The following is a 14,827-nucleotide window of genomic DNA, read 5'->3' as shown; positions in this document are numbered from 1 at the left end:
AGGGTATGTTGTGCACAGGCCCAACCATGTAAGTTTTTCATACACAGGCAAGTTAGACTAGCCAGGGCTCACCTGCTGGACTGGTAGCTGGAAACCAGGAAGACTCTCTAGTGGGGTTCTGCTTTCCCTCTGACCTGAAGGACAGAACTGGAATGGTGAAAGATAACTTCCTTGGGCAGTTCTTTGGCAATGTTACTTATGGGTCAGGGTAAATAGGTAGGTCTTAATCTGTAGAACACCACTCAGAAGGGAAAAAGACTTAGCTAAGCAATTTAAGAGACATGCTATAAAGTCATTCTTTTCCTAACTTCTTTCACCTTGAAAATCCTCATTTTAGTATACATGTCAATGATTGAAGTTCCATTCCTTTGGGAATGACATTTAACACACCTGAATTACTGGGGGTAAGGGCTCTTGCGTAGCCTGAATCCCCACCATTTAGGGATGGTCTGAAAGAAAAAATCCCCTGTCCAGAAGAGGCAGGTGAAGGCCTAAGGAGGGGAAATAAAAGCATCAGCAAAGAAAACGAAGGTAAAGGTAAAAAGCGTATTTAAAGGGACAGCCTATATATTTAGACAAGACAGGAAATAAATCCCCTGCTTGCAACTAAAAATAAAATAATTCTGATGTATATTAGACACAGTACTATTCAATGCTCTCTTGTTTACAAGGTAGATTTATAAATGTCAGGGGTATAGGCTAGTAGAAGTAACCCCAGGGCTGATAGCAGAGTGTCAGTGTGAACAGATCCCAAGTGAAAGGAAGCACAGTGCTACTTACCTATAAGATAGGCTGTGAGTGGAAGCTGGTGAAGGGGTTTCTGGAAAACATAAAAGTCAGCCTGTGAGATAACCCATGAGCTGGAGAAGAGATTTATTCAGGTATACTTGGGGCCAGGGCAAAGAAATTGGGGACCAAAGATTTTTAGTGTATATGTTAGGCTTAGGGACTAACAACAAGTAAAAAAAAACTCACAAATCACCTAGCAGTGAAAGTTGCTTTCCTCCCTCTCATGGATTTGTGGGCCAGGACCCAGTACTGCCTTGATGTGTTCTAATGTATCTGTGTCTTGGTTTCCCCTCTAAGATGGGGATTACTAGGAAGAATGGCTAAAGACAAAGGGTCATTAAATTGGTTGGGAGTGACAGCAAAAACGGTGGCATAAGGACCTCCAAAAATTCTCTCCATAAGAGGAAAGAGAAAACTAGCAAAAATTGTCAGAACCAATTTTTTCAGAACTCCAGAAATTAACAAAAGCCTTGCAACAGTCTGGGGAATGTTTATTCCAGAAAAAATAGCCAAATGAAGCTAAGAAGAGTGAATTTTCTGGCATTTTAACTTGCCCCATTCCCATTTCTCCTCCAGCTCCATGGTAGCCTTGAAAACCAACATTCTGGCAGTCACTGTGGGGATGGAATGGGGTTGGGACTCTTACAGTCTCATTCCCAGAGAATAATCACTTGACCTGTCCAGTGGTTTGCCGGAAGACTCTACTTGCAAGACTGCCTTTATGTGACTTGACTTGTAGCACAAACTCATCATGACTTAGAGCTTAGAGTTTACCATGTGTGAAAAGCCTTTTCCCCAGGAGTGTTTGTTGTAAACAATTAAAAGCACTTCTTTAGGTTGCCTGAGGATGTGAATATTAATTGGGGCAAACAATAGGCTAACCAAAAAGCATAGATGGAAGAGATGGGGAATGAGTTGGTAAGAACTCTGAAAACAACACGTTCTTGGGATCTAGACCATATGCATGTGCAGGACTATGTGCATGCTCAGAAGAGACCTGAAAAGGCCTTAATCTCTTATCTTGAGGTCATATAAGCAGGATAAAAGCTAAGGCACAGTTCTCAATTGTCTGGCTAAGTGCTGAAACTGAACCCCAACACACACACACACACACACACACACACACACACAACCCTTCAGCAAAGACTGAGAGACTTACTGGTTCCAGGTGTTTAAGGGAAATCTCTGTCCAATCATTAGCTTACCACTAAGCTAACTGAATAGAGACTTTGGTGGCATTCCATGACAATACAGATTTTTTTTTAATTGATTTATTTATTTTGAGAGACAGAGCACGAGCAGGGGAGGGGCAGAGAGAGGGAGAGAGAATTCCAAGCAGGCTCTGCAACATCAGTGCAGAGCCCAATGTGGTACTCAAACTCACAAACCATGAGATCATGATCCAAGCTGAAATCAAGAGTCAGATGCTTACCTGACTGAGCCAGCCAGGTGCCCTGACAATACAGATTTTACAGACTTAGTTTTAAAGAGTCACTAAATAACTATAAACAGCAACATCAAAAAACCCTGGGGAGGAGGAATAATCTGATTCCTATAGTTGCCCTGTTACATTATTTTAAATGTCCAGTTTCCAACAGAAAATTATGAGGTATGCAAACAAATAGGAAAGTATGACCCATATAAAGAAATAAAGCAATCAATAGAAACTGTCCTTGAGGAAGCCTAGACATTGGACTAAGCCCAGACTAGACTTTTTTTAGACAAACATTTAAATCTGGTATTTTAAATATGTTCAAATATCTTAGGAAACCATGTCTAAAGCACTAAAGTATGAGAATGGTGTCTCAACAAATAGAGAATACTAATAAAGACAAAATATATTTAAATTTTTTTTAACATTTATTTATTTTTGAGACAGAGAGAGACAGAGCATGAACAGGGGAGGGGCAGAGAGAGAGGGAGACACAGAATCCGAAAAAGGCTCCAGGCTCTAAGCTGTCAGCACAGAGCCCGACGCGGGGCTCGGACTCACGGACCGTGAGATCATGACCTGAGCTGAAGTCGGACGCTCAACCGACCAAGCCACCCAGGCGCCCCAAAGACAAACTATATTTAAAAGAACCAAATATAAATTCTGGAATTGAAAGTATAATAACTAAAATGAAAATTTCACTGGAGGGGCCCATCAGTACATACAAATGGACAAAAGAAAAAAATCAGCAAATTTGAAGCCAATTGCGGTTATATAATGTGAGGAAGAGAAAGAAAGAAAAAATAATAAAGAAAAATGAACAGACAGCCTCAGAGACCTTGGTGAAATACCATCAAGTATATCAACATATGCATAATGGGAGTTCTAGAAGAAGAAAAGAGGAACAGGACAGAAAGAATATTTGAAGAAATAATGGCTGATAACTTCCCAAATTAGATGAAAAAAAATTGATCTACACATCCAAGAAACTCAACTAACTCCAGTTAAAGAGATCCACACCTAGACATATCATAAACTACTGAAAGCCAAAGACCAAAAAAAAAAAAAAAAAAAAAGAAAAAAAGAAACTTGAAAGAAGTCACTTATAACATGCATGGGATTCTCAGTAAAATTAGCATTCATTTCTCCTCAGAAACCAGGGAGGCAAGAACACTGGCAGATAACATATTCGGAATACTAAAAGAAAGACTGTCAACCAAAAATTTTAAATCCAGCAAAACTATTCTTCAAAGATGGAGAAAGGGGTGCCTGAGTGGCTCAGTCAGTTGAGTGTCCAACTTCAGCTCAGGTCATGATCTCACAGTTTGTGAGTTTGAGCCCCACATGGGGCTTTCTGCTGTCACCGCAGAGCCTGCTTTGGATCCTCTTCCCACCCACCCCACCCCCCCTTGCACTCACACTCTCTGTCTCAAAAATAAATAAACATCAAAGATGGAGAAATTAGGACGTTCCCAGGTGAACAAAAACTGAGAGAATTCATCACTATCAAATCTGCCTTACAAGAAACACTAAAGGGAGTCCTTCAGGCTTACCTGAAAGGACACTGGACAGTAACTCAGATCTTCATGAAGAAATAATAAAGAGCACTGGCAAAGGCAATTACATTGGTAAATACAAAAGTATATGTGTATTTTTGTTTGTAACTTTTTTCTCCTATCTGATTTTTTAAATATGTATTCATTTTTGAGAGAGAGAGAGAGAGCATGAGCAGGGGAGGGGCAGAGAGAGAGGGGGACAGAAGATCTGAAGTGGGCTCTGGGCTGACAGCAGAGAACCCAATGAGGGGCTCAAACTCACAAAACTGTGAGATCACGACCTGAGCTGAAGTCGGACACTCAACCGACTAAGCCACCCAGGTTCCCCTCTCCTATATGATTATAAAGACAATTGTATAAAACTAACTTTGTATTGATGAGTATACAACTTATACAGATGTAATTTATGATAACAGCACAATGAAATGGAGCAGAATGACGAACAAAAAAGATCCAACTATACACTATCTATACAACACTCATCTTAAATTCAAAGACACATGTAGGTTGAAAGTAAAAATATGGAAAAAATATTCCATGCAAACTGTAAACAAAAGAGGGCAGAGTGACTTATATCAGACAAATGCACTTTGAGACAAAGGTCAAATGGTAAAAGGGTCAGCCCATCAAAAAGATACAACACTTATAAACATATATTCATCTAACAACAGAGTTCTAAAATACAAGAAGCAAAAACTGACAGAATTGAAGAGAACTGGAGAGAAACTATTGGAATGTTCAATATTCCACTTCCAATAATGAACAGAACAACTAGACAGAAGATCAGCAATGGAATAGAAGATTTGAACAACGTTATATACCAACTAAATCTAAAGACTTCTTTAGAACAAACACTCCACCCAATAACAGCAGAATACACATTCTTCTAAAGTGTACATGGAACATTCCCCAAGATAAACCATCTGTTAGGCCATACATTTTAAATCATACAAAGTATTTCGTCCAACCACAATGAAATGAGACTAAAAATCAGTAACAGGAGGAAATTTGTGAAATTCAAAATATGTTAACATTAAACAACACACTGCCAAAAAAAACAATGATTCAAAGAAAAAAAATCACAAAAGAAACTAGAAAATACTTTGAGATGAGTGAAAACAAAACCAGAAAATACTAAACCTTTTAGGATGCAATGAAAGCAGTGCTTAGTGTGAAAGTTATAACTAAAAATGTCTACATTTAAAAAGCACATCTCAAATCAATAATCCAACCTTTTATCTTACGAAACTAAAAAAAGAACTAAACTCAAAATAAGCAGAAGGAAAGATATAAAGCTTAGAGCATAAATAAATGAAATAGAGAATAGAAAAACAGAGAAAATCAACAAAACCAAAAGTAGGTTCTTTGAAATGTTCAACTGATTGGCTAGTCTTCAGCCAACTTTTTTCTACAAGAAAAGAGTAGAAAGCTTCAAATAACTAAAATCAGGAACGAAATAGAAAATATTACTACTAACCTGACAGAAATAAATTTTCTAGGACTTCTACATTTTTTAAAGGGTGAATATGAAAGAATTGGAGGGAAACTATTTGGTGATTTTCAAAAATGATTATACAGAAAGAAATGTGCAAATTTCACCCCTGCCTCTTGTGAAAGAAAGGGAAATCCTCTCTGATAAGTATTCTCTATGGACTGGATAATGCCCTTGAAAATAGTAATAACAATAATAGTTCTAAGAGGAAAGAGACAAGAAATTAAGTGGGTATCCTTCACTGGAATTTTTAATACATAGTGAAGAAGCTGGATTCCCCTTCAGGCTAACACAACGGGCATCTTTTAGACCTAACTTCTACTGCCATCTTGTGGCAATTTTAAAAATCCAAATCTATTTTACTCAAGTTATCCCATCTCTTTATTTACTTATTTTGAGAGAGAGAGACAGATCACAAGCAGGGGAGGCGCAGAGAGAGAGGAAGAGAGAGAATCCTGAGCAGGCTCTGAGCTGTCAGCACAAAGCTGTGAGATTGTGACCTTAACTGACTGAGACACCTGGGTGTCTCTTGACCAGAGACTATCTCCCCTATCTCTTGACCAGAGGCTTTCAATGACTTTCCACTGCTCAAAAAAAGTTTCTCCTTATCAGTTTGAGAACAGAAATATTATTCTTTGAAAATCAGTAATATATCTCTGGATACCTGGAATCAGTCAGTGTCTGGAAAAAAATTAATTGCCTTATATTATGCACAGAAAATGCATAATGGCATTATACATGCAGAGTAAACCAGAAATCTTCTGGTATCTGTACTGAATATATGTTGGTTTCTGATCCTTTCCCAGCCCCCCTCTCACCAATATATGAGTCTCTGGGAGTACTTTTTCCTTGTAGGCCTCTGACTCCCTGATGGACAAACAATAAACATCAATTAATAAATACATCCCCATTCTCTGGCTTCCATATTCTTTGCTATTTCTCTATATCTGCACATTGAAGCATATATTGTTCTCCCAGAATGGGCATGGTAGTCCAAGGAGGATCCACACTTTATTACTTCCAAAATGAACTATTACTATTAACTCAGACTTTAAACATTTCCACTACTTTCACGCCACTTATTCTCTGTGTTAGCTTCTAACATCAGGGCTGCATTGCCAAAATAAAAGAAAGTCAGGCATGGCATCAGATAATTTATACCAAAACCAATATAAGGTTAATATTTTTGCCAGAAATCTTTGCTTTCATTTAGCATTAGAAATCTCATTCTGGGAAGAGAAAGTAAAGTATCACTTACTTGTCCCAAGCTAGTAAATCCAGACATTCTGTAAGGGACAGATTCCACCGAGGAGGACCGACTGTATAAGGTGAGACAGAAAGAAAACAAACAAACCTGGTGTTAAACTCTACATAGACCAAAGTTTCTTTAGTCCCTATCTCTGCCATATCTAGGTATTTCTTTCATATTCCAACTCTTGCCAACAGTTTTAATATGGCTGTGTAGGCTGTCTACTCACCTGACCACTTGGCTGCTGTGCTGAGAACTGGGTCGTGGAGTAACTGAAAGAGAATAAAGTGAAGTATGAAAAGTAGCCATCAATGGTGTGCCCACTGCCTTGCCTACCCAATCTGTCACAAGTGGGTATCTGGTTATATGATCTTTTCATACCATACACAAGATTAGAAAAATCACATTACAGTCTCTGAGAGGGAACTATCTTCCATATGGGAAAAGGATATTTATTCACCTCACACAGGTATCTGGGCAAAAAAATGTTCACTACCTGACTGTGATGGAGAAGTAATGCCTACTGGTCGAGGTGTGGCTGACCTGAAAGGAAAAAAAAAAAAAAAAAAAGCAGCAGCAGAAGTTAAGTACCCCCTAAGAGGATCAATCAGATCATTGTTTATAGAAGTAACAGCTTACTCTCTGAGCACACAAATTGCTTACTATCATGTATTACAGGTATCACCGCAAAATATGGAGGCGAAGTTTCCATATGAGACTCCTTGGCTCTCTAATTTCCTAAGTGAAACCTTCTCTACTGCCTGTAATAGGAGAAATTTTGAAGTTCTCCTTTCTTCTTTCCCTCAAGGCCTACAAAGTACTCTCAGTTTTACATGTATCTATCCACCTGTTCATCCATGCATAAATCCATCATTCCCTCACTCCTTCCATCCCCTCATCCATCTCTTCAACAAGCATTTATTTAGTGCTTATACATCCTAGATCCTGAGATTACAAATGTAACTAGAATAGGTTCCTATATTTGAGAGGTTGGAGAGATAAAAAGATAAATAAAAGCAATGTTTAAGTATTATAATTGGTGTATCAGAAGTACAGAAGCATGAAAGAACACTAGACTGTCACTTCTGTGGGTGCAGGAACCATGTCTCTTAACACACCAAAACAGGGCTGAGATTAAAACAAAATCATTTAATAGTTGGTAGGGTACGGACATTACCAATGAGACTAACTGGTGATGTACACCCAGCACCTAATATGGCACCTGATAAACAATAGGCAATTAAGATTTATTGAATAAATGATTAATAAAATATTGAACTCTGCCTAGTGAAGTCTTGACACAGGAAGTGACATATGAGTTGAATTTTGAAGGATGAGTAGGATTTCATAAGAGTGAACATTACATTCAAGACTTTACTTGAGCACTTTTCTGTGAGTAACTGGAGAAGTGAAAGATAACTTCAACCATTTCCTCCACCTTACAGCCCACACAGGTGTGTTGCAGCCTAGAGTTAAGAAAGAACAGCAATTTTCAAACAGGGCTAGTATGGGACCTGATAAAACTGACCTGCTTCCTTGGTACCAATTTGGAGATTCCTGTAAGTGAAAAAAATGGGAGTGAAGGAAGCTGCAGCTCAAGGGTCCTAACGAATGAATGTTACTTGCTAGATAACTAAGCTGCAATGTCCTCTAGCTGTTGTTGCTAAGATTCCCAGCAGGAGAAAAAAGAGCAGCAATGCTTCCCTAGGAAATTATTAGCTTTGGCAGGATAAACATTTAGTTACTCTTCATAAAAACACATTGGGAACCCTGAAGACTGATTCACCTGGGAAAATATGGAGCGTCTATGGGGGAGGGAAGGGAAAATGGCAGGATAAATGTGCTAGAATAGTTTCAGGAGTAGGATCAATAGGAAAATTATATAAATACAAAGAACATTCTTAGGAAGAAAGAAACGTCTAGGAAATAGAGGTGGATTGGAGGAAGAAGAAAGGTCCTGAGGTGTCTTGGGATTCTTTTTTTTTTTTTTTTTTTTTTTTGGTGTCTTGGGATTCTTAGAGAGAAATTTTAAGTTACAATAGATGTCTCTTCTATAAGAGAGTTTCCCAAATGGTATGTCCTGACTCACTGATGTTCGAGAATGGGTTACCAGTGTTACATGTTGATTCCTTCAGTCCAAGGTGTTCTGGGGCCTCGACAATTTACCAGAGTGTACTTGTACAAATATTATCAGTTATTTATGCCAGGATGTGAAAAAGTTTAGGAAACACTATTCTACACGTCAATTGGATATACGGGAAAAGTAGGAGAGAAAATAATAGTAAGGAAAATCTGTTTCATTCACCTTTAGGATGGCAAGAAATTTCTTCAGTTCTCCATTCTCCTTCTTTAAGACTGACAGCTCTCTAGGCAAAAGATGGAAATAATCATCTCCAGCAGGTCAATGGGATAAAAAAACCCTGATTTTTATTGTTAATATCTAGTTAATACAGAGAGATGCCTGCCACTGTACAAGGTATTTCTATCAGAGATCTAGGGATTCAGGAGATAGGAGCTGAGTTTGACGGCTAGAAGAATCAGGTGGACAAAATAAGCAGTCACTTGGTATGATTTCAGAAAGGAGTTTACACACAGTTCCATTTCCCTTCCACACATACCCCTGGCCTGCTGCTGTCTGAAAACTTCCATCAAGGATTCCATCTTTTAGCTTAAGATTTCCAAATATGCCCTCCTGGAGGTAACATCTGAAATGTTGTCTCTCGTCTTTATATTGAAAAGCTATGCCTCATCTCCCCAAAGAAGCAATTTTTGACAAGGAAGTACAAGAGGAAAACTATAAGGTGAGCAGGGCTCCTTGAGGGAAGAAAGAGAAAAACAAAATGGAGATTGAGGGGACCAAAAATTTGGTACCTGATTTGCCCAAGACAAACACAAACACACGTAGAGCAATTTCGAGGCTTTGCAACCATAAGGAAATAAGGGCTACAGCTTCTCTAAAAGAAAAAATGCTCTCTGGTGATTTGATTTGTCACTTACTTTTCCTGGCTGGTCACCGTCTGCTGTGCCTCCTGCATGGCTGCTTCTAACTTTGTAATTCTATGCTTATAAAAGGCGATGAGGAGATCTGTTTGTTTCTTCTGGAAACTCCACACCTACTAGGGAAAAACAGGTCTTTGACACACACCCCCATAACTCCTTTCCCCTTACTTCTGGCAACAAAGAGAAATCTACCAATTCATCCTTTAATGATCATTTTCTTCTGGAGTATCTGGCCTAATTCATGTCTCCCCCAAAGTAGACGATTTGGCACTAGGGAAAGCCAAAGCTTCTCATTTCCAGGAAAATGGCTTCTTAATATCTTAAAAAAAATTTTTTTTAGTGTTTATTTGTTTTTGAGAGAGACAGAGCATGAGTGGGGGAGGGGCAGAGAAAGAGAGAGAGAGAGAGAGAGAGAGAGAGAGAGAGAGAGAGAGAAAGACAGAATCTGAAGCAGGCTCCTGGCTCTGAACTGTCAGCATAGAGCCTGATGCAGGCAGGAACCCAAGAACCATGAGATCACGACCTGAGCCAAGTTGGACGCTTAACTGACTGAGCCACCCAGGTGCCCCACTTCTTAAAATCTTTATGAGAATATTCTGGCATGGTAGAATGGCCCTTTAAAAATATAATCTTTCATCTTGCACAAGAAGAGTGATACTCAAAAAACTTTTTCAGGCTTAGAGTTGGTTCTGATCTAACTGTCTACTATTAGTTTGGCCTCAGCTTCCACATTCCTAGCTATTACGGAGCACTGGTAACCAATTTACTTTCCCTGAGACACCCACAGGGGCACTTGCAGCCTGTTTATGCTGCTACAGTAAAGGGCAAAGAAGCACAGGAGGAGATTATCTATTCCTGAATTTTATTTCTGGGCATGGGCAAATAATTTTATCTTTTGTTTTGCTTTACCATTTGATATACTGATGTGCCTATCAGAGGATTACTGACTCAGAGCAAAAGTTAATATTTAGAAAGTGTTTTAGCTTTGTCAGGCTCTACTTCTGAACACACAGCAGTGTTTATGTCTCATCTGCTTCCTCCCTATTCAGATTATAAACCTTTTCTCTAAGGTCCTTCCCTAAATCTTGGTATTTTTGTCATAAACTTTTTGTTTTCACCTAATTTGTGAGTTGCTTTTACCACCCTACTACAGAATTGAACTTAAAAGTTTATAGGGGTGCCTGGGTGACTCAGTCAGTTGGGCATCCGACTCGATTTTGGCTCAGGTCATGATCTCACGGTTCTGGAGTTTGAACCCCGAACTGGGCTCTGTGCTGACAGTGCAGAGCCTGCTTAGGATTCTCTCCCTCTCCCTCTCTCTCTGTTCCTCCTCTGCTTGTGCTCATTCTCTCCCTCAAAATAAATAAATAAACTTAAAAAAAAAAGTTTATATAGCTTCTACCCTCTTTCCTTTCTACTCACAAGCAAACTGAACTAATTCTAGTTAGGTAAGATTTCATTATAGTCTTCTTTAGTTGTTTTTTTTTAAGTAGTTGTTTTCACAAAAATAAAACATGTTAACTTTTTAAAATTTGAGCAGTGCAGATGTAGGAAAAGGCGCTCAGAATCCCAGGAGTTACCTAAAGTGGCGAGGGGTTGGGGAGCAATAGATGTTAAGATAAGTGTAATGTTTACCCGAGAGACAGTATCCCAAACATCTTAATCCATTCTTGGGATTAGTTTGCAGTGAGATTAAGTTAGGACCAACCTTGGGCCAAGAAAACCCAAATCCTGCCCTAGACCAGTTACTCTTCCCCTAGAGATCATCAAAGGTCCCATTTGTCTCATAAAAAGTTAATCATTTTAACTTACTGAGCTAAGTCCTCAAAAAGGATAAGAAAAAGATAGGGAGCAATTGGCAATCTCCTCTCGAACTAGATAGAACACATGACAGATGGCTGTTTAAAAGGAAATAAAACTTAAGAGAAAAAGAATTCCCCTTTTAAGTTCCTCCCTTTCCCATCTAATAAACTGATTTAAACTACTCCCCTCCTAATAATCACCCATGAGTACATGTTACTGCCTTGTCTTTCTAGATTCTTCAGGAGGAAGAATTTATCCAACCTTAATTTTTATTTTAATTCAAATCAATAGCAAATTTGTCTAATTTCCAAATTTCCCCCACACTTCCAACTCCACCACCACATGTTTTTTTCTGAGCTAAAAGAACTTTGGTCTGTTTTTTCTTTTATTTATTTATTTAAAAAAATTTTTTTGAGAGAGAGAGAAAGAGACCATGCACACATATGAGCAGGGGGAGAAAGGCAGAGAGAGGGAGAGAGAGAATCCTAAGCAGGCTCCATACTCGGTGAAGTGAGCCTTATACCCCATAACCCTTGGGATCATGACCTGAGCCGAAATCAAGAGTTGAATGCTCAATCGACTGACCTACCCAAGCTTCTCTGTTTTTTCTTTTGACTGAGAACTTCTTTTGCCTTCCCAGACTTGCCCACCTCCCCCACTCTGTGCACAGGAAATAGATCCCCCTCTGCAACTCCAGGAGTCTAGAATAGACTACTGAAGGGCCTTTTGCCTAGGCCTGAGCAGGACTACTTACCCAAAAACTCAAACCCAAATCCTAGATTTGACCATTCCAAGAAGAGGAAAGACAAATCCAGAATACAACCACTAGCAAGAAGGGTTATAGGAGAGGAACACACGCTTTTGCCTGATGTTAGAATACAAATGTTTAGCCTATTTTGAATACATCCATCAAAATAGACTCTAAAACCTAACTCAGGAATGAATTTCAGTATTTAAGAAATCTTGATCATTAGCATACTCATTATTCTGTCTCATTCAAATTCTTCAGCCTCATTAAAAAAAAGAGTTCCGCTTCTTTTTTTTCCTGAAGAAGGACAAATTTTGGTGACTTCTTTCCTAAATTGGGATTATTTCGTTAATACAACATAGAGCAGATAGTAATAAAAGTAGTTCTGTTGATAACATAAATGCTGTCTAGATGATGCCAAGTATTAAATACTGTTTATTTTATTGGAACAATGTATGAAACTACCTATTTCTAGACCCAGATTCCTTTCCTGTGTCTCCATACTAGGACCAGGTAAGGGTATCCTGGTCTTCAGGCTCTGGATTCTCACTCTTTTTAGAATTAGTAACATGGAACACAATTTTTACTTCATTTGCTGAAGACAGTATTCTAAACCTTCAGTTCTGAAATAGGTCCAGTTAATGACAAGGGCCTGGAGAAAGCAAGGGAGAAACCACTAAAAGATACCGGAAGAGGAATCACAATGGAAGGAAAGGGGAAGCTCAGTAGTTTATTATGATAGGACACAAGATATTTTGGTCCAATGTGGGGTATGCATTTTGCTGCCTAATGATTTTTAAAAAAAGATATTTGTTTGTTTATAAAAATTGATATACACCGTGGAAATGAATATTAGCTTGACCAACTTTTTTGTACTAAGAATTGATTTCCTAAGTCTTATTTTTAATGTCAGGGTTTTTAGTTGAAGATTTATATTCCCATACAATTTTAATGTTTTGAATATTTGTAAAGATGTTGCAAAAAAAAAAAAAAAGGGGGCGCCTGGGTGGCGCAGTCAGTTAAGCGTCCGACTTCAGCCAGGTCACGATCTCGCGGTCCGTGAGTTCGAGCCTCGCGTCAGGCTCTGGGCTGATGGCTCGGAGCCTGGAGCCTGTTTCCGATTCTGTGTCTCCCTCTCTCTCTGCCCCTCCCCCGTTCATGCTCTGTCTCTCTCTGTCCCAAAAATAAAAAAATTAAAAAAAAAGATGTTGCTAAGTTTTAGAAATTTACTTCAAAGGTATTGGTAAACTCATTATATACCTTTGACTCTCATAACCTATTGGTTTCTCTTATCTATCTTTTATGAAACTGACTCCCTCATTCCATTGTATCTAAAGGTCTTAGTAAGTTTTTTAAGTTTATTTATTTTGAGAGAAAGAAAGAGAGAGAGAGAGAGAAAATGAGTGGAGGAGGGGCAGAAAGAGAAGGTGAAAGAGATCCAAAATGGCTCTGTGCTGACAGCAGAGAGCTTGATGAGGGGCTCGAACCCAGGAATTGCGAGATCATGACCTGAGCCAAAGTCGGATGCTTAACCAACTGAGCCACCCAGGTTCCCCTAAAAGTCTTAGTATTTTAAATTATATCTCAAGGTAATCATACTGTTGAGAAAAGGAAGTTTCTTTTTATAAACATATTCCACCTAAAAAAAATGAGATAGAAATGACAGAATTAAATATTAGCATTTTGCAGTTCCTTAAAAAAATTTTTTTTTCAATGTTTATTTATTTTTGAGAGAGAAAGACAGAGAGACAGAGTGAGAGCAGAAGAGTACAGAGAGAGAGAGAGACACAGAATCCAAAGCAGGGTCCAGGCCCTGATCCCTCTCAGCACAGAGCCCAATGCAGGGCTCGAACTCATAGACCGCAAGAGCTTGACCTGAGCCAAAGTTGGACAGCCAACTGACTGAGCCATCCAGGGACCCCAGCATTTTGCAACTCCTAATTACTTAATGGATCAATGTAAAGTTCATCATTGGCTACAATCACATAAAACAAGAGACAGAAGACCCTTATGTACCTCTTGGTGGAACACAACACTGCTGTAAAGTAGTCTTGCCTCCCACTCACCCCCAATCAAATGATTCTGATTAAGGAAATACAGAGCACAAACAAGCATTATTAAATGATTCCACGGGGATACAATGAACAAAATCCACACTGAAGAAAACTCTATAAGACAAAAGAACATTTTCTTCAGTACTAATAAAAAAAGAAATGAAAGGAAACTTATAGTTAAATAGAAACTTGAGACATTAACAACCAACTAAACTATATAGACCTTATAGAAACCCAATTCAAACAAAGTTTTAAAATAATTATAACAGCTGCAGAATTGGATAAGATTAAGGAATTACTATTTAAATTTTTTTTTAATGTTTATTTATTTTTGAGAGAGAGAAAGCGACAGAGCACAAGCTGGGGAGGGGCAGAGGGAGAGGGAGACATAGAATCTGAAGCAGGCTCCAGGCTCTAAGCTGTCAGCACAGTACCTGATGCGGGGCTCGAATCCATGAACCGCAAGATCATGACCTGAGCTGAAGTTGGATGCTTACCCAACTAAGCCACCCAGGTGCCTCTGAATAGAACTTTAAAGAAGATATACAAATGGCCAGTGAGCACAGGAAAAGATGCTCAACATCATTTGTCAAGAGAGGAATCCCAAATCAAAACCACAATGAGATACTACTTCACTCCACTAGGATAGTTATAATCAAAGACAGTTAAGAGTTTATAAGAGTTAGTGAAGATATGGAGAAATC

The 14,827-nt window shown here is 38.7% G+C and overlaps 1 protein-coding gene across 4 annotated transcripts in view; it reads right to left on the bottom strand.

Annotated features, from left to right (window-relative positions):
* RNF212B (ring finger protein 212B) overlaps window positions 1–14,827 on the bottom strand; it is a 63,761-nt gene that overhangs the window by 11,756 nt on the left and 37,178 nt on the right. For 2 of the 4 annotated variants that reach the window (XM_081795898.1, XM_081795899.1), the window contains exons 6-15: window positions 9,516–9,631; window positions 8,824–8,884; window positions 8,047–8,075; window positions 7,015–7,061; window positions 6,748–6,790; window positions 6,528–6,588; window positions 6,088–6,136; window positions 781–820; window positions 391–491; window positions 73–134 (exon numbers count right to left, since the gene is read on the bottom strand). In XM_081795898.1, the coding sequence (XP_081652024.1) occupies window positions 73–134; window positions 391–491; window positions 781–820; window positions 6,088–6,136; window positions 6,528–6,588; window positions 6,748–6,790; window positions 7,015–7,061; window positions 8,047–8,075; window positions 8,824–8,884; window positions 9,516–9,631 (609 nt within the window). Of the gene's footprint in view, window positions 1–72; window positions 148–390; window positions 492–780; window positions 821–6,087; window positions 6,137–6,527; window positions 6,589–6,747; window positions 6,791–7,014; window positions 7,062–8,046; window positions 8,076–8,823; window positions 8,885–9,515; window positions 9,635–14,827 lie in introns of all 4 variants that reach the window. The other 2 variants (XM_060619257.1, XM_078448388.1) reach the window with 2 other exon arrangements.

The sequence above is a fragment of the Panthera onca genome, chromosome B3 (genome assembly GCF_046562875.1).
Source record: "Panthera onca isolate mPanOnc1 chromosome B3, mPanOnc1 haplotype 2, whole genome shotgun sequence".
In the NCBI taxonomy this organism is placed as follows: domain Eukaryota; kingdom Metazoa; phylum Chordata; class Mammalia; order Carnivora; family Felidae; genus Panthera; species Panthera onca.
Note: the sequence above shows the minus strand (reverse complement) of the source record. Positions and strands in the feature narration are given on the sequence as shown.